Raw genomic sequence first — 26969 nt, 5'->3', positions numbered from 1 at the left:
ACGTGTTTTAGTATTGACGAACAAAACATTCGATATCGTTTAATGACTGTTTCAATATCTACATCTGTTTGTACCATCCACAAATTATATTTGACATTAAACAGTCAAGACAGAACTTTCTTATTAACACAGTGGTTCTCTTTGCTCTGGCTATATTAAATCCTTCTTTGTAGAAAACCTGAGTATTTCATCTAGCTTAGCTCCTTCCAGACACAAAATGACATTTTCACAAAGTACTGCAGACGAATTTAAAGTTTTAACATTACTTAAAAAGGGACCTAATTTCTTTGAGGAAATAGTTGATGAAATCCGGTGTTACTTTACAAAAGTCCGTAATTAACTTTTAATTTACTTTATGGTTCATGGAGTCGTGTTTGCAAGTGGCCGGTGCATGTTGAAATTGAGCTTGATTTTATGGAAATTAAAATTTTAGGACTCTGTTTTCCCTATTTTAATTTTATTTTTACGTTCCCTTGTAATTCGATGTGTGTTAACTTTGTCGTTTTTAATACGGAATCCTATTATGCCGCATGGCAAACTTTATCATATTTTCCATCGCTATTTACATATTGCATTGTAACTGTATAACGACTACATTCTTGTACAATAAACTATTGGATATTTTTTCAGCCTAGCTTTAGCAAATTTTATCTGACCTGAAAAAATATCCTACAAAACGTACCTACATATCGGTGTTTTCGGCCATCGTAGGCGGACATACGTATTATTTCTTGTTTTTCTTTTTACGTCTCTTTGACCAACGTAACTAAGTTTTCGTATAAACACAGTAAACTAATCAAATAAAAGAGAACAGCCTGTATTTTCACGCGTTCAAAGAGGTGTTTATAACGTCTATCATGTTGTACCAAAGTTACCTACTCACAGAATATCATTCACTAATCTGTAGTCAGACCACTAAGTCATCATGACTAAATCTCGGCCTAGACACTACTTCGGGTTCCATTACCGCATCCTTCGATTCCTCGGCCTAGGATGGTGGCATCATCCAGAAGAAGGCAAAACGACCAACTTCCCAGGCTGGTACCTCTACTACTCCATCGTCACCCAAGTAGTCTGGGTAGCTGGCTTCGTAGGCTTGGAAACCATAGACCCTTTTGTCGGCGAAAAAGAAATGGACCGTTTCATGTTCAGTCTGTCTTTTGTCATCACGCATAATCTCACCCTGATCAAATTGTATATTTTCTTCTTTAAAAATGTTGATATTCAGGAAATAGTTCGCACTTTAGAGATAGAGTTGTACGATTATTATCAGAACATAGAAAAGAATCGCAAAACGGTGAAAATATCGAAAATAATTACGGGATCTTTTATTTTCTTTGGATGGCTTACTATTGGCAACGGGAATGTGTACGGAACAATTCAAGATCTACACTGGAAGTCCTTAGTAGCCACTCTGAATGATACTTCTCAGATTCCCGTTCGGACGTTACCGCAACCGATTTACATACCTTGGAACTATCAGAAAGATAAATCATACATTCCTACATTTGTTCTCGAGACCGTCGGGTTACTATGGACTGGTCACATAGTGATGACCATTGATACTTTTATTGCATCTGTTATCTTACACATGGGGGCGCAGTTTGAAATATTGAACGAGGCTATTACGACGGCGTACGACCGTACAATGACGTCACTGAGGGAAGGCATTCGTCCTGAAGATAGTGGTCATCAAGGACAGTCAGACAGGCAGTCTTCTATACTAAGTGTGGAAGATAGCAATGAGAGGACAGTGCACGCTTTTATACCGAAGGAAGAAATTGACGCGGCACTGCAAACGACTTTCAGAAATTGCTTTCGACAGCATCAAGTTCTTATCAAGTGAGTTTAGAACTATATTTGTTTCCCTTACATATTATACTCACAAAATTATTAAACTGTAATGTTTGTTTCCTAAGTGTTACCAAACCCAATGCTTCGTCTCTATTTTAATTACATATTTTTTTGACTAATTAATTAACTAAAAATATCGTGATTGAAGTTCATTTACCACTGTATTTGCATTAAATATATTAGTTTATGTTTTACATGACGAAGATATTGAGTTAACCAAACCTTGTAAAACAAATTAATATGCAATAAAATCCGACCTTTAATAACCCCCATACCAAATCAAACCCCATGTCATGGTGCTGTTCAAATGAAATGCGATTATAATAGGAACAAAGGCTGTAATAAAATATCAAAGAGAAATCTCAAACAAATCAAGCGCTCTGTAATAAATTTTGTCCGTGATTGTTCTGAGATAAGCCATGGGGTCCTTGCATCTTTTTTAGGGTAATGTAAAAAATACTTACCTATTGATTTTTTGCCAGTCCTTCTCAGAAAGGTATATGTCAGTATCGTTGCTGTTGTGTGTACATTTGAAATTATCAGAAAATACTTCAAAATATAAAAAAGTCGTGGTGGCCTAGTGGGCAAAGAACCAACCTCTCGAGTATGAGGGCGCGGGTTTGATTCCAAGTCAGACAAGTACCAATGCAACTTTTCTAAGTTTGTATGTACTTTCTAAGTATAGCTTAGACACCAAATGACTGTGTTTCGGATGGCACGTTAAACTGTAGGTCCCGGCTGTCATTGAACATCCTTGGCAGTCGTTACGAGTAGTCAGAAGCCAGTAAGTCTGACACCAGTCTAATCAAGGGGTATCGGGTTGCCTGGGTAACTGGGTTGAGGAGGTCAGATAGGCAGTCGCTTCTTGTAAAGCACTGGTACTCAGCTGAATCCGGTTAGACTGGAAGCCGACCCCAACATAGTTGGGAAAAGGCTCGGAGGATGATGATGATGACTTCAAAATATATTTAGTACGTAGTAAATAAACAATGTGTAAAAATAACTGGTCAAAAACAAATTAAAGAACACCCGGCGGGTTCTCATTATGAATCTGGGTGGATACTAGATCTTTTGGGCTGAATAAATAAATTCATTTATTTCAGGTAAATCTCATAGAAAATTATCAAGTTATTACAAAATTCTATAAAAAAATGTTAATACATAAACACACCTCTTTCATCTAGGTACACCCTTCTAGCATTATGTTCCAAATTATACACAATGGGTATATTTTAATTGTCCTTTTTCTCAAACTTAATTATGCGACAATAACCAATTCTATCTTACCCCTAACTTACTAAGTTGAGTAAAATATAATGTCGTCCGCATAGGTCCGCTGTTCACGGGATCTTGGTCTTTAATTTGAAATGCCACTTGAAAGTTTGCTCTTGGCTCCGGACTAATTTATTCTTGAACAACCACAAAAATAAATTGCTAATTGACTCAATATTGACCGCGATTCCACTTCCAATTTTTTGTACTTTTATAAAGTGCAGGATTAAAACTTGGATGTGATTTAAATAACGCATACCTAATTTTTTACCAGCTGTTCAGTGGTTTAAAATTAGGTTGTAGAATTTCTGACTTGTAGCTGTCACATGCCTTTACTCATTTGTTTATGAGACAAGCCTGCCTGCTTATTTAGAAGACAAGAAATATAGAATTCTTAAAACTTAATGGTCTTACTACAAAAAATTAAACACGTGTCGAATACTTGTCTAAAAAAAGTGTGGTTGCAAAATGGACCTTATTTCAACGTCATAATCTGTCATTTCTGTTTTTGCCTAATGATGTTTTGAATAATGATGATTTTCTGCTTTTCATAATAAACAGAAAATAACAAAAAATATAAGTACCAAACTTACCTTAAAGAAAGCCAGCATTCTTTTCTGACTGTAACCTAATTCCTCTCCTATTTATAGCTACACTTACTCCTGTATCCTAACCCAAAATATTATGGAAATAAAAGTATAATGTCAAACGTAAATAACAGATATAAGTAGTTAATGTACTTTGTATTCAGAATACGTGCGCCAGAGTAAGGGATATTCTATAACATGTGTTAAGCTAAGCAATCACGGACGTTTTGTATTCCAGTCTGACTTTTCAATCTGTTTGCACAGCTTTTCAGTGTATTATAGACTGCTTGTTCTAACTCATACTTGTGATGAAAAGTTTGGCGTATTTCGCATTCTCTTTTTGAATGATTTTGCAAAGTGGGTACTTAATGAGAAAAGTTTTAATCATCGTTTTACCTACTATCGGTTTACCGCGTTGACACCCCGTATCCTGTGGAAGGTACTTTCCATAATCAGATAAAATATAGCCTAGGTCATCCAACCATAGTTTAGCTTCCTAACAGTGAAAGAACATTTAAAACCGTCTTAGTAGTTTTGAAGCCGAGAGAACGAATCAAAAAATTCCTCTTTATAATATCAACTATGATCACTCATTTATAAAGCAGACAAGCAATACAAGTACCTAGCACAATTTCTTCAAACAATGCACATATTGTGCGTTACGAACTGAACAGAGCGTCTCCATTCAAAAGCTTCGAGTTACACATTACGATTCGCGCTTGCCATCCCAGACTAAGTACTATAAAGTTTTTGGCAGCCACCCGACTTGGACCAGCGGAACATCCTAAACTGTCATAAAGTGCAATGTGAATTAACTGGAAGGTTTGGCGGCAGAATCCCGAGCCAAACTTCGACGTACTTCGGCAAATAAGCTCGCAAACAGTGACCAATTACATCAACATACGTATAAATTGAGCACTCGTGTTAATTCCCCTGTTCTGGTACTCCAAATAGAGTCGTTAGCATCTCCTTCCAAGACTTTCTTATTGAATATACCTATTTGTTTACAAGTAGGATGATTCAAACTTTTTCTAATTTCATAAGCATAGACCAATCTACTGACCTCATTTTACATGGAACATGCAATAATGTGAACACCTCAAACGCCAAAACTATTTTCATTTTTAATACAATGCGAGGAACGCAATCGTTCCGCTGTTATTGGAAACGTGGCGCCTACTACAAACACAGATATTTGCGGGGTCAATAAGGGACAGGTCTGAAAAATGATGGGTATCCCGCTGCGTAAAAAATGTCAATCCACAGTCGATACGAAAGCAATAAGGGGCCCGAGACTCGTGGATATGACATACTGCAATATCTCAGGATTACAACTTCAATATTGTCAGTTGGTTTGCCTTTTTTCCACACTTAAATCAACATAATCTGCGCTTTATATTCACCTTTCTCCGCAGATATTAGAATAAAGTTTTCACTACGTATATTACTGTTACGAGTATTATAGTATTTTTTACATTATTTTCAGTTGCGTGGAGAAGTTCTCTAGAACTTATTCGTACGGCTTCATGACTCAACTACTCTCCAGCATGGCAGCCATTTGCGTAGTAATGGTTCAAGTTTCGGTAAGATTCATGGATAGTAGAAGCTTTATTTCATCTCCATATTTTAGCATATTTTTACTCCATAACATTTATTTTGCATCTTTGTTAGCATGTTGTTATGTAGGCGTCGGAATATGGTTGCAAACTTTAGCCATGTTTGCTTTGCCTATTTGTCGCTGGAATAGATAAATCAAATTCCGCCTGGCCACGCTACTAGTCTGAAAGTCAAAGGGAACACTCAAGCTCTCGGCAAAATAGATGGACAGTCAGCTTCAAATCAAACTACAAAGCCGTGCGTTCCACCTTTATTAAGACCATTCCTCCTATGAAACAGCTCCAAAATTAATCAGCGTGCATCCAAGAATGTTTCAAACAATGCAAGCTTTAGAGGCGAGATTCGACTTATGTAGGTACATCATTGTGATACACATAAATGTTCGATGTTGCAGTCTAGCAAACAATAAGAAATTGGAAACCTTTCTAAAATATCCGCGAAATTGCAACTTTTGTGCGCGAACACATGCTAGAGTGGACTCGCGCCTATACGGACAAATTTTTCGGGAACAATTTTGATGGAAACTCGCTTCATAGGAACTCTATTGAAACCTGAGTCAGTAAATGTCGAAGTTTTCAAGATAATAAGACCATAAGCAGGAACCGAAGTAATCCGAAACTTACGTAAACGTGAGTGGTGTCCTACAAATGACAGTTTGATGTCTCTGCTTTGGCAACGCGCCAAAAATAACGAGCCTCTTGTTAGACTTCAAATAAACCTTCCTTCATGTTGTGTGCTTAAAATTAATTACTTACACCGGCTTTTGTACGGGACCCGGGAATATAGCCTTTGTGAAGGTGATAAAGGAAATGTGTCAAGATGGCACGGTGCCTTCTCTGTAATGACAACTACGATCGCCAATGTCTCATTCATGAGGAGTGATTAAAGCGTATCTTCCAATTTCAATGTAAATACTAGCTGGAATTGGATGTTCTCTAGATCTAAAGACCGGTCGTTTTGATGTCTGGCGACTATTTTATTAGTATTTTACTACTTTTTTATTGATATCCCTAAATGTACTCAGTACTTTTAAGATTTAGGTTGTGATGATCAATTGTTTCTCTTGCAGCAAGACGCATCTAGTTTCAAGTCAGTGAGACTGATCACTTCTGTGGCATTCTTCTTCGCTATGATAACTCAGCTAGGCATGCAGTGCTTTACTGGCAACGAGTTAACTTTACAGGTAAGTAAGTTTCATGCTCTTGTTTTTTTTTTTACATTCATTTTTCTCTATAAGGAGTTTTCTTTCAACTTAACTTGAATTCTTTTCCTATACCTACAAAGGTTTAAGTGCAAACATTTACTCATTGTGCACAAACAACTCTATTAAGTTTGTTAGTGAGTTGCAACAACAACCACCCAGTTTATATACCTCTATAACAGAAATCCGTTACCTTTGAATTAAATTCCCAGTTTGTAGCTACACAAGACCTAATTTACGAACATTCCTCACTTGGTTCTTTGTACAACTTGGTTCATGTTTCCAGGCTGAGCGTATATCAGACGCAGTAATGCAATGCAAATGGGAGCGTATACCCACACGCCAGCGTCGACTTCTGCTGATGATGATGATGAGAGCCCAGAGGCCACTGCGGCTGACTGCTGCTGGCTTCACCAATATGGACAACGCTTGTTTTCTTGCTGTAAGTGTGAAAAAGTTGACCCTAACTTTCTCTCCAATGTGTGAAATTGTGAAAGTTGGGATGGCGATGAAAATGTTTGGCAAAAGGCATGGGAGACCTATTGGACTATGGCATTGGGTTTTTCAGTCAGTTATAACTTCTTTGGGAAGATGTGTGGGACAGCAAGGTATATAGGGTCACAATAGTTTTCACCCTTGTGTCTTTCCAAACGAACTATTTCTTGTAAACTCTAAGACAACATCTACCAAACCTCAAATCCCAGATTCACTTTAATTTTACCATAACAAACCTGGTTTTAATAGTTCTACTAACAGACAAACTTACATCCAGATTTGTAATATTAGCATGGAACTACAGAAGACCCAAATTAGCGCTTGATTGATAAGGATACTCCGGGCGAATCTCAATGGACTTTCGTGAATCTTGTTTGGCCAAACTTGCTTGTTTCCGACCGGCCTAGGCCCGTCCAATGGGGAAATAAATAAACCGCTAACCAATGATCCCCTTAAAAACAAGGGATAGTTGATTTGAATATTTTTTGTTCTTGGTTGAACGTTCATTGAACACAAAATATATGTATGTAAGTTATATAGGATTGATACTATGTGGTAAATACTTCTTGTACTGATATTAAATACGGAGAATTTCATTTCCTTGACTGCGTCAAAACAAACAAAATAATCGGCTTTAACATGCTTATTAATTATCCTACTTACAATATAATTTCTTCACATTTAAATGTGAACAAAACAATGAAATTCTTTTGTTTTAGTTTACCGTGAGAAAGTTCTTTTCATAAGACAGGACAACAGGGCGATTTTTAATTTCAAACGTTCATTATCTTTTGTGTGTATTCTTTTATTTTTCTATGGAAATATTACGCCTTTTTTTAATTCTAGCATTATTATTCTGCACTGATCGTTCCATAGAGTGCGTTTATCAGTGTTCTGCGCTCGATTGCCAGTAATTGGACGTCGAAATGACGTCATGAGCGGCCACCAATCACGCTGATTAATTCAATAACTTGCCTCATTGGCAACTTCATAGACACAGGCCCTAGGTACTGTTGAGTAGAACATTTTACTTTTGTTGCTATGGAAATACAGATCTTTAGTTAGACGAAAAACACGGGTCATTTCTAGAATTGTGAGTCAGTTTCATATAATAGAAAGGTCTTTTCAAAAAGCTTGGCTTTAAATGGCTGGCAGTAAATAATATTGAGAAAACTCCTTTATATTTTTGTTCGACTATATTATAAATAAACAACAGTAAAGAGGAAGTACCTATACTTAGTAAAAAGATAAAGCCTAAAAACCTTCATCAGAGAGGACTTCCAATTTTGCAACTAGCAACTCCAAACTTCGTCTTATTAGCTTGTAAAATTCAAGTCTGTTGTAACTTAAAGTTATATTGAGAAAGGACGCTCAAGAGCCGTCTGGATAAATATTAATGAAAATTAATATTTCAAGCGAAATTACTTTGTTTGTTTCAGATTATGAAGGCAGCGTATTCTTATTACGCCGTACTCAGTCAAAGACAGGAGTGATTTCAACGAAAGAAAATAAGAACCATTTTGTAATAATTATTTAATTATACCTAATCTTTTTACATCTGAACTTTGTCGCACATAACTACAATCTAAACTATCACAGTTTCTTCGTACGTATAAAAATTATAAAAGTAATAAATTAATTAAATGTAGTACTAGTTTATTACCTTACACTTGACTGCTGAACATATCCAAACTATTTGCCGACGACCTTAAATTAAAGGATACAAAAAAAAATGTTTTACTTTTCTTACGTTATTTTTACACAAGCACAAATCAAAAAAAAACTGTTCCTTATTTAAATTTAAAAATAGAATCGAATTAAATATTGTCAAAGGATCTTTTTACTTTATTATTTGGTGTCAGTGTCTATTTCATAAGTACAATAGGCTCTCGTAGGTCTCGTATATATTTCACGAATCAAAGTTCAGTAGCGGCGGCTTCGGGGTTGTTGACCGCGATCTGTCTGTTGTCTTTATATCCAGAACTGTCATTTCTTCTGACCTAGAAAGAATATCACCATTTAAAAATCAAAGAAGATGTAACACTTCATTTAAGAACTGACAATATAAAAGTGTTTGAGTTACTCGATAATATATGAATTCATTTGTGACGAAAATTATTTTATTGATTCAATTATGTAACAAAACTAAAACTAATCCTAAAGAGCAGTTGATCGATTAATCTTTCAGTTGAAGTTGTATTTTTCGATATAACATTATTTCGAAATAAAGTGCATTCGATCAAATGTTCAGTCGACTTTCCTTGAATCAAACATGTGACTATCGAAATAGCGTTATGGACCCCTATTATACAGGGTGTGTCGTTCACAATCACATTAAATCCTATCGCGTATACTGTATGATATTCTATGGCGAATTGTAAAAAACATAACCTAATCCATTCAGTGGTTTAACCACAGGAGTCCTTTCGTTTTTATAATTTACAACATCATGTGTAAAGCAGAGATAAAGTTAGAAGTATCAAAAGTTTTGATCAGTTGACAGCTGTCAGTTTTCAAGGGAAAATTTCAGTTGTTTGTAATGACTGACTTTTATATGGTGTTTTAATTTTCGCACATTTTAATTCTATTTACTTTGTTTGAAAAATGCATTTTTTTATTTTTACGTAATTTTATTTTTTCTTTGTGTTTATCGACATATATTAATAAGTATATTAACGCATTTCATTTAATGTGATTGTGAATGACATACCCGATATATGCATATTAAAAAAAAACCTGCTCAAAACGTTTAAAATTCTAATTCTAATTTCAAAAACGTCCACAAATTAATTGGAATATTTATCTATGGAGCTAACAAAAGCATGTTGTCGAACAAACCCGTAATGTACACACAAACCCATTTAGCATTATGCTAATAAGTTCGCACTTCGCGTCAACCGCTCTATTCAGCGCCAACCAGGAAATTATAAGGCTCACGTCGATATACATACATACGAGTATGCTTACCTATAATATAGATATAGGTGTATAATTGAGTTACGTGAATATCGAACAGATTTTCTGGGGATATTATACCAATCTGCTTTGAGTAAGCTTAGAGATTAATACTTCTGTGAAAGTGAATCTATCCAAAATCAGGAAAAAATAATCGCATAAAATAGTATGGTAATGGAATCTTTGACGGGTTCTTCAAATCAAATAGACAAACACGTGGTTTTTTTCCTAATGGTGCTCTGATTTCATTAAGTAGGTAGGCAATTTTGACATTAGCATTTGAATTTAATTTCCGGTTCTGTTCTGTACAGAAACCAGAAAAACATCTTTCGTTACTCTGTTTGCTACAAAGCTCGTTAAATATGTATGTAAATGTTGTCTTTAAAAAACATCTTTATCTACAAAAAGGTAATAAGAAAAGTCCAACCGACCATTGCAACTTTGTAGCACTTTCACACTCCGAAAATCCGCTATTCTAAGAGCACCCTTAGCCTTCAGAAATGCAAGTACCAGGACACGATAAACACCAAGTACCTGTCTTCTTCAGTATGTCCAGCGTTGTAGAACACGTCAGGCAGGGGCGAGTCGTGCTGGCTCAGCAGTGAGCTGCCAGCTCTCGGTGAGTGAGGACCGTGTGTCGCGTACGGAGAGAACGGCACCGCAGCTCTTAAAGCTGCTAGAACTAGGAGCATGCCGCCTGGAGAGAAAAAAATACATTAAAAAATATTGGTTATATACAAAGGCCGATATTTTACAGCAGTCAGCAGTTCCCAATATTCTATCTGTTGATTTGCTTACAAGAGATCGAATTCTGGAATTAGCCCCAAATAGGTAATGTGAAATTCCTATCTCTAGTAGTACGCCAACCCACAGATCGATAGGGAAAGGGCCGTTAATCGGCCTAGCTTAACTACTACCACCACAACATGTAAAAAATGTTAAAAATCTTGAAATAGTAAAACAATTTCTTTATATGCCGAAATTGTAATTAAAAGTATTTAATGAAGGATACATGGTTAGTTTCCAAGAAAGAAACATTATCTATTACCAAAGGTCAAGCTATTGATCTCGAAGGGCCACGAAAGATTTATTATGTCCCACCTACGATTCCTCAATGACTGATGGTGGCTTATGATAAAGGACAGTCCTAGTTTCCCGGTAACATATGTCTTTACCGGTAAACTGCCTTTGGAGGATGGTAAAAATAGGTAAGAGGGTCAACTGGATCGTGCCTTATGCTAATGATATCAGACTGCGTTTGCAAATAGCTGTAAGATACATTACAATCTGACAACTTATTTCCCGATAGAATAGATCATGAAGTAAGCACATATTTACTACATAGTTAATATCTATTCTTGATTGCACACTTAACAAGAAATACACAAAGAATAGAGACAGTTTATGTACAACGACAATTTGAATTAAACTGTCTACTTCCACTAGAAAGCCTATATACATAAATCTCCAGAAACTTTATGACTAATGCGATAAATGGAAGCATTCTATCAACAAGAGTAGTTCCAGCTCCCTAAACCCCGGAATTCCGGCATCATTTAGTGCAATGGACCTACAAAACCTAATGGAAATAGGAATACTTTTCTTCAAGTCTCGTTTACGCCGTAATAGTAAGTAGTTACGTCGTCGCGTACAAAAACATGGCGCGTAAACAGCTCCCAGTTCCCAGTTCCCAGCTTGCACAAACAAAATTCGGGTCGCGCGGTAACTGACAAAGCTTAAAGAAAAGTTTTGAACGTGCACGCGGAAATGAAAAGGGACAAATTGAAAAATGTATGCCAGAGAATACGTAATGAATTATTTTGGATCGGAAAATAGCTGGTCGTTGATTTTGCTTGTTATACTTTTACATTTTAAAACTTTATAGCTACACGGAGTGAAGTATTTCCGGTTCCAATAACTGATCAGTGACTTTCTCTAAAATGAATGAATACTTATTTACGATATGTTACTTCGAAACAGGCACAAGTTTGCAAGTCTTGAAAGATATTCAAGGATCCCTTCAAGTCTTGTAAACTTACGTACGTGTAGCTTTTTATACGGTACCTCTACATTCTTCTATGGTTCACCTTCGAGACGTCCAATCCACCATCATTGAGGTCTTTACTTATTCCACCCCAGGCACCAGGTACTCTTAAATGGGCCCTTCTTATCATCTGTACCTACATAACTAACTCACCAGAAATAGTAGCAAGCATAGTAAGATGTGCGAAAAACAACGCCGTCGCCGCGCACGCATACATCGCGGCACGCGCGCGGCCGCACGACCAGCGCGCGAAGTCCCAGCAGCGGAGTGACAGCGTGTACTCCCCTCGACGGCAGAGTAAGTCATATTGCGGCCACCCACATCTAACCATGTCTTATAACCAACTTACCAGAAATAGTAGCAAGCATAGTAAGATGCGCGAACAACAACGCCGTCGCCGCGCACGCATACATCGCCGCACGAGCGCGTCCGCACGACCAGCGCGCGAAGTCCCAGCAGCGGAGTGAGAGGGTGTACTCCCCGCGTCGGCAGAGTAAATCCACGAATAATGCCGCCACCCACATCGTTTCTAGGATCAAGACTAGTGCTGCACCCACTCTGCGTAAAAAACGGTGCAAAATGAATAGAAGGGTGTCGTGTCAATTTGAGGATCAAAGAGGCTCGATTAATTTAGACAGTCGAGGTTGTCTTTCATTAGATGAGGTTCGAATTTCAAATGACGTTCTTTTGAATTTTAAAAACGAAAATAAGGACAAAAAAAAAAAAAAAAAAAAAAAAAAACAAAAGAAGGATTTAATAAAGAATTAGTTATGATAACTTGAATTTGGTCGAATAAATCAAACTAAATAATCTTAGTCCTTATCGCTAGTTCCAGAAATAGCAACTTGTTTCGCAGATGCAGAAATTACACTGAAAATTCATCAGATAACAGTTTTCAGAATTGCTATTTTTATTTTTTTTATAAAATATTCATCTTTATTCTTAGAAAAGATATCACAAGTATTATGTCTACTTTTCATCTTTGAATATACTTTTTTTGTATCATTCCTTAATTTCACTCCAAATTCCCTTTAACCGCTCTTCACAAAAAAAAATCTTAGTTCCTAATTACACAAAATAAGCATCTACTTATTAGCAACCGAAACTATTCCGAGTCCAAGTGACATTTACGAGCATTTAGATTCATATGGCGTAAACTAGACGCAGACGTTCTCCATATATCAAGCGGATAAACGGTCCTATGGCAACATTAACTTTCAATGTGCAACCGAAAATACATGTTTCTTTTACTTAGGTATTCCAAAATAAAGGTCAAGTATTTTTACACAACATAAATTACACTACAATCGATTTTAACTCAGGAAGTCGGGACTTAGCAAGGTTCAAATCCTGGACTAAAACTTAATTAAGAGTTTCGTACTATTTTAAAATTAAAAACAAGACCCTCTTTTAATGCAGGACTCACAAATAAATAGACCAGCTTCCAGGAATTTCAATCTACAAAGGAATGGGAGAAATGGGACTCGAGATTACATATCCCATAATTATGATTTGTTTTAACCTTCAGTCCTTTAGTTTCAGTTAATTTTAACGAAAAAAAAAAAACAAATTTTCTTCCAACTAATTTCTATAAAACATTTCTGTCTCGTTTGCTTAATAAATTTTTCAAAATTGAAAGCTGTAAAAACATTTTTATAGCAGTTCCCGATCTTACGGCAACAGTCATAAATTGTCTGAACTTAGTCTTCGTTTCGTTACAGGTTGAAAACAAAGGTAGGACGTACGTACTTCAGTTCGAAGTTGATAATTAAATTGTATGGTCGGACTTCAGTTTCACCTGTAAGTTACTGTGTGAGACTTTTGTAGCGAAATAGGACTTGAAACACATGTGTAACAAAATAACAAAGTATTTATAGAACATTCCGTGTTCTTCCAAGCGCTAAGCAGCAGTTTCTAAGATAGGTATTTTAAGCGTTTCCATGGATAACTTGGAAAATAATGTTCAGTCCCCCGGAGCCCGGATTTGTACCATAGCCGGCATTTTTTACTAGGGACAAGGGGAATTTAAGGTAAAGTATAAATATATACTCACAGCAGACCCGGCGCAATATCATATCCTAGCACCAGCAATTCTGTACCAGCACCGCTCATCACTGTAACAATAGTAGAAGTTATAGATCAAGAATAGAGCATTAATTCACTAAAGAAATCAATTTATCGAGAACAAGTTCCTACCAACAGTTTAACCCGAGTTCCGTAAGAATTACATCATTCATTCATCTGGACATAAGCCTATTGTCTTCCTCAATAAATGGGCTAACTTAAATAAACATGCAAACAAACTTTACTTTAAAATATTTGTATAGATTTGTTATATAAAGAACAGTTATCATAATGATTTGAATACCCAGATGAGTACAATATTATACAATGACTCTTTTCTAAAATTCTTTACAGATGAGCCTCAAATATTAAGCATGAGATAGGTCCAAGATTCGGTATTATATTGTCATACATAACAAGGGAAACCTCGAAGTCAGTGCTTATTGATAACAAAAAACTTAATAAAATAAGGATACAATAACTCATAATAATCCGCTGCCGAACTTGGGGCTCTCATAACTAATCCGGAACAAAATTACGAGGATTAACGCCCTCGCAGTTGCGCAAAAAGTTCTCTTTATAAAAGCCATAAAATAACTAGGTTAGCTACTTATTCAAATTATTGTTTACCGTTTTTGTTTATTACTGTTTTCAGGATTAAAGGACGTGGCACATTACAGCAGCACCGTAACAGCACGGCTCCACACCAGCATTTAAGTTGTCATTCAATTTAGAGCATTAAATCGTGTATATTATAATATATTTCGTAATGTCAATATGAAAAAGCCAACGGCGAGCAGTCAGCGTGCTTGCCGCTTCCACACAACTCGACTCGCCGCCCGCGTGTTGCAAGCGAGCGGTCCTCATGCGTACAGCGCGCCGACGGCGTGCTAATTGCGCGCCGACTCCGAGCCGGCAGCGAAACAACGTCATTACGTCGTGTTCAATCATAACATCAATCTTAATCGTCTTAAAATAATATTCAGTTTGCGGTCACAGCAAGCTTACACCTCGCGGCCGGTGCGCGGCTGGCGCGCCGACGGCGAGCGGACGGCGCGCCGACGGCGAGCGGACAGCGCGTGGTTGGCGCGCTGGCAGCTAGCCGTAGTCTTAATTCGAGGCGACGCCGTGCTGCAGCCGTGCTGTTGCGGTGCTGCTATAATGTGCCACAAGCTTAAGGGAGCACGAGGTTTTAATGCGCTTTAAATCAATAACATATTGTGTACCTACTTCTCAGAGTTAAAATTTGTACATTTATTTAATAATTGTATATGTTTTTTTACGAAACTATTTGTCAACTACTATCTCATGTAGTATCACTTTCCTATCCTAGCGTCGAAATTGATGTAGTATCAAAAAAACTATACAATGATCACAATATTATTCTGTGAAAACAATTTATCGATAAAACGCATTGTTTATACGAACAACAAGCTCATAGAACGCGCAATAATTTATAACTTCGCATTCCTGAAAACGTGTTTTTACATTCAAATAACAGTAAATTAATTCAGTCAGTTTATCTGTTTCTCCAGCCTTCTGATAGTTTGTGTTGAGAGCAAACAAATCCTTTCCCCTGGAGTACACCTTCGTGAATATGCAAATTCTGCATTATAATGGTAAGGAAATTACATTTTGAGTTTTCTTTTGTAACTTTATGAGAGTCTGGGCAGTAATAGGTATACAATTGCATTCAGAATATTTTTTTTGCTGCAGGTTGTTATAGGTACGACCGTTTTGTGTCATTAATTGCTTTAAATTCATAATCCTCCTGCCCTTATCCCAATTTTTATCTGGGGTCGGCGCAGCATTTTTTCTTCTTCCATACTCCTTTGTCTGCCGTCATCTTGATTTTCATGCGGTCATCATTGTTTTTAATTAACTATCAAAATTAAATACATTCTTGACTTAAAAAAAAATATATCAGTGCCCATTAACCATCAATCAACATTAAAACAACAACACAAATAGATCAAAATGTATTTCGTTAACACTTTGAAAAATTACCAAAAATACCAAAAGTTTATTCCGTCAAACTGACACATTTATCAAAGTGATGACTACAGGAACTGAAGCAAGGCAATGAACTGTGAACGAATCACAAACTTTCAGCACTTTGCACTGAAAGCTGAAGATTGAAATATTTATTATTTAGCACCTACAGAGTTATGGTACCTTCCTCTCTTATATAACGTGTAATATTGTTTTGCTTATATATTAGCTTTGATTTGCAAATCTGCGTGCCTGAAATCCTTTAGGACCTAATGTAATACCCAGGGCAAACTCGTGAATTTTGTGAAATGTTACAAGATTGAGCGTTTCTCGGGCTAGAATCTAGACGTAAATCTTTTTAATGTAGAATGTAGGCTTGAAACCGTCTGATTAGTTAAATTAAAGTTTATCTAGTAATGTGGTAGGTATGTTTTGTTTCGTGAGCACGTTTTCGTCACTACCCGAGAAAAACAGTTGAAGGCTATAATTTCAGTAAGTCATTTTCATCATAAAAGACTCAGTGATTGATTGTCTCTATGTTTGTTATAAAAAGGTTGTTTTTACCTAAGATCAGGTACATTAGGTAATATTTTTGTTTGTTTATACGTTCCGTTTTTTGCTGCAGTTAAGTTTATTAGCAGTCATTGAGAGTGCAACGCTGTTGTTTTATGTTTCTGACTCCGAAGTATTATTTTATACTTTGTATCTTTAATTAAATCAGTCTGACTTTATTTATTTATAAGAATTACATTTTCTTTTTCCCTATGTTGCCTCTTTACATAAATATAGAGTACCTACAGTTTTTCTCTTTCAATAAAGTAATGAGTCCATTACGCTACAGGATTTAAATGTTGAAAAAATCTTGCGAAGACAATAATAGCATTTCACGTGAATCCAATGCTTTCATAAATTTATTTAAACGACATTTAGATGAGAAGAAAATCCACATCGTTTACAAACCACATTTTTTAAACGTATTATACCAACTTTCCGAACTAGTTACCTACTTCGGTATAACATGCAACAAATGAAGAAAAATTATCTCTTTCTTGAAGAAAAACTGGACTTGTCACAGCCAGGTGTCTACGTTTAGAAAAGTTTCATTTCTTCGTAAGTTATCTTTAACTTTTACTCAATCTTCTGTTCCAAATCATTTTCCTATACAATTGTATTTTAATTTATGTTTTCTTCTTAATGGTTTTTCCAAATCATAACATTAAAAAAGGAACAATTTGAGAAAAGAGTACCAGCATTGAGTAAAAACAGTGCATTTTTGTCCTGTGAAAAACGATTGCATTAGGTATGCACCCATATTGTAACCTTTTATTGATATGATTATTTTTTTTTTTAACTGTGCAATGCATTACAAATAGGTACATACAGATTTTTATCTACAATTTTAAGAAATTGTATTAACCAATATTTTTTTCAGGTTTCGATTGAATAAAAAATGTTTAATATATCTTAGAGATCCTGACCCACATATTATAAGATATAAAGATCTGTGTCACCCACACATCAAATGTCTGCTTATCTATTCAGTCGTGAAAGCGTTACTTACTGAATTACTTTCGCTTTCATGATATTAAAGCACGGATTAGTACGGCGTTTGTCACTTATACCAGTATATCTCACATAATGTTTAGATGTATCTTAATAAATAGGTTTACTTAATATAAGTATTTCTAAGTAAAATCCAAAATCCCGCCGGGGCTGCAGGATTATTCGAAAGAGTTACCGCGGCCCCGGTACATAAAGGCCTACGAAGGAACACGATGGATTTTTACTCAGTAAAAGTCTGACACTCCCTCACCGCTGGTAACCCACAGTGGGTGGGGTCATTTGACGATTTTTGCCATCGTTAAAAAAAAGTAAAAATCCAAAATAAATCTCCTTAACTATTTATGTATATATGTAGCAGACATAGTGTTAAAAAAGCTATAGATAATATAGAAAACAAAAATGATATTATGGTAAATGCCCTTAATTTATTACCCCTGCCGTCAAGTCATCATTGAAATATTACTTCCTAACCTTTCCATCCTAACCTATTTACAAAAGTTAAATGGCTGATCCGTTTGTTGCAATCTGGTACTTCCAGCCACAGTAGGAATAGACTCTTAAAAATGTCTATCAAGCAATTATTTACCAGGCTTAAGCTTTCATTTAATTGAATAAATAAGCAATAATTTCCACACCCGTTTAATCTCGGAGACTACTGTAACAGAATGAAACACACAATGGAATTACCCACCCTTATCCCATGGCATAAGGATGAATGAAGCAAAATTACCATTGACATTATGTAGAGACGTGACCATCATCTGTGAAAGGAACCGAATTTCCACGATTCAATGAAGGACCAAGATTCTGATATAACTAACAGATATAATATACAGGAAATCAGGCTGTAGGTAAGCTATATTAGGATAATTTAAAGACCAGTTATTATGCGTTTTAAAACAGAAGCTTTGAAAAAAATAATTTACAACAATCGCCCTAAAAACTTCTAGTTATTATCTTTACTACACATGCATATAAACCAGCACCGTACGAACGTTCAATTTGTGAACAAACAATTTTAAATTGATGCCCCCTTAATAGCTATCACTTAAAAAGTATAGGGGACATTTTTGGATTCAATTAAGTGTGCCGTACCTAGTCTTCATTTCAATATGGTAACCATGTCGATCTTAAACACTTGAAAATAAAGATAAACATCGGAAGATAAAAATAATACGATCTTGATATTTTTAGGTAGTAGTATTGTTACCTGAATTCTGTGTATTATTATCTGATATTTCCTTCTTGCAGGCTATCCATAATTAAATTGGTTATTGGTAAATATCATATTAATACTCGGCACGTGTAAGAAGTTTATCAATCACTAATAAACTACCAAAATCACAAGCAAAACAATTCAGAGTCTGTTCTTGTTAACACTTGGAAATGCGTACACACCCACTATTGATCATTGAATCAATCAGAGGTACTTTAGAACATTGTTCTGTTTACAATCGTAGAAATTATATTAACTACGCATCTTGCTAGTGACTTGCGACAGGACTCCGAAACATCGGTGATATATGTAGATTCCTGCTATAGATGAAAAATAAATTGAAAATGTCGACTAAAAATCTAGGAAAAGGCACATGGAAAAATTTGAAGTTTCATATTTTTCTTTTAGCATTACCCGTACCTATGATCCTTGTTTCTACGTAGCCCGTTTTTCGTTCAATGATAGCTACTGGCAGGTGGATCAAAAATATTTTCAAAGTACATTTTCAAACTGTTATTAGACTGTATCTACTCCTAAAAATGGGAACGAATATGTACGTGGAACTAAGATACTTCCTTTGTTATACAGCCTCCATCGAAGTTACCACTACGGATGCAGTATCAAGATTTATAATTTTGACAGATGACAAGCATCAATAAACGTCCACCCCTTTGACCGAATCATTTCCCTAAATTTCCCCAAGTGCATCCACTCCACACTATTATTCTAACTAGACATCACTACACACATAAAATATACCAACTTATCTACAGTCCCCAACTTGTTGCAATACGTTACTCAAACAAATTGAAAAGGTATCCGAAAAACATCTTCTCGTCGAGATTTATCACGACTGCTCGTATAAATAGTAGCGCATTAGATGCTTCCTCGAACACGTTATTTATAGCTCCATGTGATTTCCTAGTAGGTGCAATAGATAGCCCGCCTGATGAATATACGCTCATTATTAACATGGTTTTACAGCGAAGAAGAAAACTTTTGTAAAACGAGGCCATTGGTAAATATTAGAGCAAGCTATGTAGACTTACGAGTAACTATGCTTTTAATTTTCCTGAAAATACTTTTTTCATTTTCTTTTAAGATTCTTTACTATTTTAAATACACATACCTAATTACCTACCCTAGGGCTTGAGAACGGTAGTATCTACTTATATATTCTATTCAAGATTACAGCCTACTTAATAATATTTTTCATACGATGTAAACTTACGTAGTTACGTGTAAATAGACTTGGTCCATAGTATTTGTTCGTGACGTATGTGAAAACAAATTTTCCTCAAAACGAGATAAAATAAATATAGATCCCCATCTTAGGTAATTCCATTGCTTTGACATAGATCGTAAAAACTATGAAAATGACGATGGCGCGATGGAGAGTGCAAATGTGTTTTCCTTGATATATTATTACCGTCTTACCACAAAAACTTTTTAACGTCAGTTTAAGACTTGTCTAAAAAAATGACAAATTATGACGTTGACATATGGTTCATTTTGGAGCCACATTTTTTTTTAGACAAGTGTAAAACAGTGGTTAAAGTTTTTGTAGTAAGGCCATTATTGTTTTACGTTTTATATGCTTTATAGCTATGATCGAAAGAAACCCGCTAAACAACAATAGTGTTTTAAGCAATTTGGGGGATTTTGAATTGAAAATCAAGTAACTGCTTTGATAAATTAGAATGAGACTTGTCTCTCTATACATTCATCAGTCCATACATCAGAAAGTGTTTTATGATCAAAGTTAATGCATAGTTAGTGAACACTAACAGTCCAACTGTTAGATTCTATTGAAACAAAACTAACTTTAGAATTAGTTTCCGTTCATTGTGTACTGCAAGTACCTAAAGTAATAAATTGTTCAGTTCAGTTTTATTGGATTGTGTGAAAGCAAACTGTTCAAACTTATATAACTGTTATTTAGTAAATGTTTCGAAACAAAGAATTTTCTCGGTACGAGACTATACTTTTTTAAAACCAGCAATTGCTCTCATTTTATATTTGAAATATTTCTGCTTTCGTAGAATTATTGTACATTCCTATCTGAATTAAAAATAACTTATGTTTTAACAATCTCTTAGAAACTAGACCGATCGATCCAGAACGTCTGTTTGTACTTTGGCTTTGTCTCAAAATGTAAAGAATACAAGGCATGCAACGCAATATAGTTTCTGCGCTCTGAAAATATTATGTGAAATTCTCAGTAAAATATTGGAAGACATGTGACGTCACAATCCGCGCTAGGCCCCGTCGAACGAACCCTATTCACAGAGAACATGCCTGAATTCTAATAAGGGGATTATTCACTCCTAGTTCTGAAGGCTTTACCTAGGCACACACTGCACACTAACTGTCGGTCGACTGTTGCCCAGTGATTAGCAAAAATGATTCCAATCAACGTTTTTAATCCGTCTGATACCAGGGAAATAAAAGGATCGTTGTTATGTGTATACTTCCATTCATCTTCAAACTGACTTATGCTGCTCAAACCAGCTATCGGCCGACTAAAAGTTTGTAGTGTGCGCATACTTTTGAACCGTGTAAGCCCTCTTTAACGCATCTTTACCTACACCTTTTTCAACAAACTTCATTGTACTCTTTATATTTAGCTCGTAGAAGGCTAAGTTGGGCAACGTTTGTCAGTCAAGGTTTCCTGTTCGGAAGGTGTCTTGATAAATGATGAAGAATTGTGTTATCAACAAACATACGTAGTTATCATGAGTTCAAACAATGATGATGATGAATACTTGTGAGCTGTGTCGACATAATTATGCAGATAGTATGTCACTAAGCACTTGCAGTACCATGATAATTAAATAGATAGCTACTCTTACTTAATACTACTTAGGATCTATATGGTTCTCATTATTACCTACTTACTTCATGTCGACTGTTTTCAGTTAAACTATGAACGATTTCCACTGTAACTTGGTAATAGCTTCAAAACAAACTTTATAACAGCTCCAATTTTAGTCTGCTAAGCCCATCTTACTAAAAAATAAGTTACGGACAATCATAATTTTACCCTTGACTCTACGCTTTCTATGATGAGACCAGTTGATCTCATAAGACTTTCAGATGTCCCTAGGCTCGAAGTGATCTCAATATGTGAAGTGCGGTCACCACTTAAGGGTTAAAAGCGCTCAATACAGTGTCAAGCTACGAACCTAAACTATACACATAGTTCTAATAAATAACACAGAAAGTGTTCATACATTCTCGTTTATGAGTCCTCAACATAACATCTTATACAACATTATTTCTGCACATAAACACTCGTTTTATGTACTGACACGAATCTTTAGTGTTTGAGTTACACAAGAGAAATGTAAATGGACTTTAAACGTACGTACATTAGAATACATCATTAGGTACATGACAATATTTAACATTCACGCTTCTAAAATCCCGAAGGCACATGCAGAGATACGAGAGACACATTTCCAAGGAAATGGATTGTCACTTGTGATTGCGACTGTACAAAAAAGACAAAAGCCAAGAAAGACAAAAACAGTCTCGAAATATGAATCCAAAAATGTTAGACCGAAGGAAGTGACACTAATCACTTGTGAACTCGACTGTACCTAACCCAAAAAAGCAGTATCTATGTATGTAGGTCGAATTACTCAATGCAGTCGTTACTATAGTGAAGTACAAACAGCAGCAGCTCAATGTTAAATAATTAAAGGTCATCATCATTAATACGGTTTCCAAGCAATATGGAAGCGACCCCGATAGAGTTGGGAAAAGGCTTGAAGACAGATATCGATTCATAGATTGTCTCCAATTGGGGACAATCGCGTGTCTCAGCTCTATAATTATTATACAAAATGATTGTAATTTAAATACCTATTGTATTGTATTGTAATTTTAAATACCTACTTCCGCATATATTTATTGTTTTCGTAAAAATCACGTAAGAATCACGTAACTAAGTTTAAGTAGACTCGGTCTGAGTCAATATAATGATGATGTTTACCTAAAGAAGTACCTGTACAATCAACCAAAAAAAACACTCTTTGTATTATTTTGTATTTTCCTTTAGGAATGAAATGAACTTGGCATTCACACACAGGTTATTATTGTAGCTCTCCATTAATTGCTACTTCTTTCATCTTACCTTTACAAAACATAAATTCTCCAAGTTAATAAATCGTTCGAGTTGTAAAAAGTTGTAACTCCATATCAAACAGGTCCGTAAGAAAAATTTGGAGTTTAGAACCCAAGGAGCGTGATTGTACGCAAAACTTTTTTACATAGGTAAGTAGATAAATATCTTGCTTTGATAACAAAACTCTTCCGTATTCGTCTAGTCGAGATATCTCCAAAGATAGCTATATGATTCCTACCTGTATAAGATATCAGTCTGAATAAATTATGTGATCTATCTCAGATAGATGAACAGACGATCTTATGCGCAGATAATATCATAATTCATAGTAATTAATCGATTAAACTAAGTGCCTTTAGCGAACGATAAAATATTTATAGGATCCTCAGGTTAGAGTCATAATACGGATCTAAACATCTATTGATATCCTCGTTATTATTTCTTTGAAATGTAGATCGGTTTGTTCATGGTGAGATCTCTGCCCAGCCTTTTCTAAGGTTTCTCCTTACCTTCTCTCAAACCTCACTATTAGAACACACAGTCAGACTTAAGTATCTATGAAATATATGATAGCAGAAGTCAATTAAATGATTTGCAAGCACATAAGGAAACTATCTTATAAACATCAGCTGACAGAAAAATTTCCAACATCGCGTCGTCTGGAAATTTTACAGCGATGCGACGTTGCAATCACACACACATAGGTATCTACTTATTTGTGTTGATAGCTATGCATCCTTTTATTACCCGAGCTTTTGCGTCTCAGTATTTCATCTCTCATTCGTCAATATTCACAATAACTCCTCTTGCAAATTTTAAATGCATTGCCACGACTATTTTATGAATTAGTAACTCTATAGGTACAGACTATAGACAGTCTTTACAGACCTTTCTTCCTTAGAAACCCCAGTTCCTAACCCCTCTTTTGTATCTTGTCATTCCAAAGTCCATGTTTATAAAAATTGTCTTTGAACACGCACCAAAGAGAAATGTTTCGAAAAACTTTTGGCACTTGTTTATTCAATACTTTGGAACTTTATAAAAACGTTACTCGTTACTCAATGACACGCGAAGATGTTTTCGTTTCACTGAAATGTTATTCATTGTCTGTCCAGTATGTGAACTTTAAAACTTACTCTTCTATGTATTTCTTGAGAAACGGATTACTGCAGATCTTTTTTAATTAGCTTTGAATCATAGAAAGTTAGAGAATAAATATTTTCTTATTTATGCGTATGACTTGTCAATCTAGGGCAGGGGAACCACTGCCTTACAACACACAAACACACAAACTTTTTATGCTACTGCCCACTTTGAGAATAAATATTTTTTTAGCGCCCCCCATTTTTTCACCTATTTAAAAACCACTATAACTTCAAATTAAATTAATTAATTATTGTGACCTATATATGTTTATTAACGGAGAGTTCTAAACGAAACTTTTACTATAACCCGCAACTTGAAACCTGAGCGCAGGTAGGTAACATACCGCGGCGCTTAGGTCTCAAGTTGACTCTTACAGTGGCGGCGTAGCATCGGGTGGCACCCGGGGCGGACTACCTATTGAGCACCCCCCCAAAAAAACGACAAAATATGGTCATTCATGGTGCTTTTTGCCTGGTTTAACATAAAGAAACCGGAGACAGATCACTGCAAACTTTTGAAGCGCTAGCGAAGCGAGCCCGTAATTTTTGAGTTTTGGGACATAATAGAACCCAAACATGTTTTATAAAAACCAGTTACAAGTGAAAAAGCCGCGAGCGCAGCGAGCGCGAAATTTTTGAGTTTTGGAAGAGTAAAGTACCAAAACAAGTTAAAAAAAACCGCGCAAATTGTTTAGTTTTGGGGCACAAAAGTACCTCAACAAGTGTGGAAAAAAAACACTGCAAAGAGAAGAAGCCGCGAGCGCAAATTTTTTGATTTTTGGGACGCAATGATACCTAATGAAATTAGAAAATAGTCACTGTTATAAGTGAAAGGCACAAAATTTTTTGACTGACTGAAAGGGCGCAGAATAAACCAGAAATGTTGAAAAAACTGTTTTTTTTTTTATAACTTTGAGGAATTAATTTAAGTAAACCGGGAAAAAACATAAATAAACGAGAAAGAGAGGGGTGACAGCCGGACTGGCACCCCTCCAGTACCGCCTCGATGTCATGCCTTGTTTGCACATGCACTGTTGTAGTTTTGTTTAAAATTTGAATAATGAAGTGAACCTAGGCTTTGCAGATTAGAATGGCACCCTCAGTGACTTGTCTCTTCTGCCCGTGCCATCCCAGTCGTACAACTTGAACCAGCCGACTGATACAAGAATTCACAATTCGGGTTATTTAACAAAAACTTGTTAAAACATGATAGATATCTACGAGTACTAATAACTATCAAAATGCGAAAGTGTGTCTGTTGCCTTTTTATTTGTTTGTTTGTGTCTACTTTAATTACGAAACGGAGCGACCGATTGACATTGACATGATTTTTATTTTTTCTATATTCAGTAAAATAGGACAGATATATGAACTACGTGGAGAGAAATATAGAACCGAGTCTGAGCAATCTTGTAATTCATATTAGTTGATGTTCACAAGTCGTTGTCTAAGAGGCCTCCTAACTAAATAAAATTACAAATCACCCCCCAGGCCTCTACACAACGCCCCTATTTTCTTTCTGGGTCTCTTACCGCCCCCCTTGAGACCTGCAGCGCCCACAAGGGGGCGTTATCGCCCACTTTGGGAAACACTGATCTAGGGAATCTCCATTGAAAAATTAAGTAGAACTTTCAAGCCTAGTTTAAACATTAACACTTATACACTATTCAGTAATTTCTCCTACTTTTGCCGTACAAAACCCATGTAATGCTTTATTTACAAAAGAAAATCCTTATCAGTGTTCATACTAACCAACAGCCGTGATAAGGCCCCATAATCTAGCGAGCGGTTGCAATAGGTCCCATAGTTTTGAGGCTAGGGACTTCTTAGGAGGTCCAGCGTTTCTCCTCGGCTGCAGACGAGAGGTGCTCTGCGTCTGAAGGTCCACCTCTGAGTCGGTTTTGATCGTTGGCACATTCATCGCAGTATCATTGCCGAACAAGACAAAATTAAAAAAAAAAATGTTTCACTAGCACATTTTTTTTACACTTTTATTCAGTTAATATATCACTTTGTTTATTTTATTGTAGGTTTTTTTTAAGTAGTTATAGACTTTTCCATGTCTGTTTTTGTTTCCTTAATAATTATGATATCAGTGTTTACTAATCACATGGCGTTCGTCACAGAATTATAATCAAACACAGTTTGGCGTATCGCCCGGGTACCGAAATATCTTTCCACCTTGGATATATAAGCATACTACGACCTATTTATTTATTGTTGTTATGTATATTTTTACTTAAATTTAAATAAAATTAAATAGGTATAACCACACAGTTTTAATTTGTAGGCAGTATTTTTTTAATAGTTGTGGAACTTAAATGATTTTCTCGGAAAATGCGTGTAATGTTTACGCCGCGCAACTGGCTGGGTTACGCGTTTCGAGACGCGACTGTGCGCGACTGTGTTTTGCAAGAAACTGAGGCAGGAAGGCAGAAAGCAAATATCTACCATACTAATATCTACATGGCGTGTTCTAAGCATTATGCGAGATGTTCAAGAATCTCGTCGTGTTTCAATATCTCCCCTTTTACGTATGAGTGTACATACAACATTTTCTTTACGTTTTGAGTGATTATTTTCTTCCTGTGCGCATTATTTTCAGCGACTGAATATTGCAGTACACCGTGAGGAATTGGAATAACAGTTTTCTTCTTATAACATTGGTTCAGTGGCAGTGAACGTAGCTTGGTTCGAATCCTGGTTTGGTCTTTTAATTTGTTTTGCGCAGTCAACTACTTTAAACAGTTTGTTTTGTTATGTTTTAATTAATACAATTCTGGCGTTCACTGTACCTTAACCTAATGCTTCGTATAAATAAGAGTAGTGAGAATT

General features: G+C 35.8%; 2 protein-coding genes across 2 annotated transcripts; one reads left to right on the top strand and one right to left on the bottom strand.

Moving 5' to 3' along the window:
* Nucleotides 1-699: 699 nt before the first annotated feature.
* LOC124631987 (odorant receptor 19a-like) lies at nt 700-8581 on the top strand. Its single transcript, XM_047166640.1, has 5 exons — nt 700-1842; nt 5200-5296; nt 6400-6513; nt 6818-6973; nt 8466-8581. Exons 1-5 carry the CDS (start codon nt 926-928, stop codon nt 8517-8519), a joined length of 1338 nt encoding a protein of 445 aa, XP_047022596.1. The 5' UTR covers nt 700-925; the 3' UTR covers nt 8520-8581.
* On the bottom strand, nt 8545-26550 carry LOC124631986. Its single transcript, XM_047166639.1, has 5 exons — nt 25887-26550; nt 14079-14139; nt 12375-12583; nt 10516-10678; nt 8545-9026 (listed from the first exon to the last, which is right to left on the bottom strand). Exons 1-5 carry the CDS (start codon nt 26053-26055, stop codon nt 8936-8938), a joined length of 693 nt encoding a protein of 230 aa, XP_047022595.1. The 5' UTR covers nt 26056-26550; the 3' UTR covers nt 8545-8935.
* Nucleotides 26551-26969: the final 419 nt, after the last annotated feature.

The sequence above is a fragment of the Helicoverpa zea genome, chromosome 7, assembly GCF_022581195.2.
Source record: "Helicoverpa zea isolate HzStark_Cry1AcR chromosome 7, ilHelZeax1.1, whole genome shotgun sequence".
Lineage (NCBI taxonomy): Eukaryota > Metazoa > Arthropoda > Insecta > Lepidoptera > Noctuidae > Helicoverpa > Helicoverpa zea.
This window is presented reverse-complemented; position numbering and strand designations above follow the sequence as displayed.

Coding starts and splice junctions, on each gene's coding strand:
- LOC124631986 (XM_047166639.1), bottom strand. CDS start 26,055: ATGAATGTGCCAACGATCAAAACCGACTCAGAGGTGGACCTTCAGACG. Junction 10,679..12,374: donor TATGCTTGCTACTATTTCTG/GTAAGTTGGTTA, acceptor TTTTCTCTCCAG/GCGGCATGCTCCTAGTTCTA. Junction 9,027..10,515: donor GGACATACTGAAGAAGACAG/GTACTTGGTGTT, acceptor TATTCTTTCTAG/GTCAGAAGAAATGACAGTTC.
- LOC124631987 (XM_047166640.1), top strand. CDS start 926: ATGACTAAATCTCGGCCTAGACACTACTTCGGGTTCCATTACCGCATC. Junction 1,843..5,199: donor CAGCATCAAGTTCTTATCAA/GTGAGTTTAGAA, acceptor CATTATTTTCAG/TTGCGTGGAGAAGTTCTCTA. Junction 6,974..8,465: donor ACAACGCTTGTTTTCTTGCT/GTAAGTGTGAAA, acceptor TGTTTGTTTCAG/ATTATGAAGGCAGCGTATTC.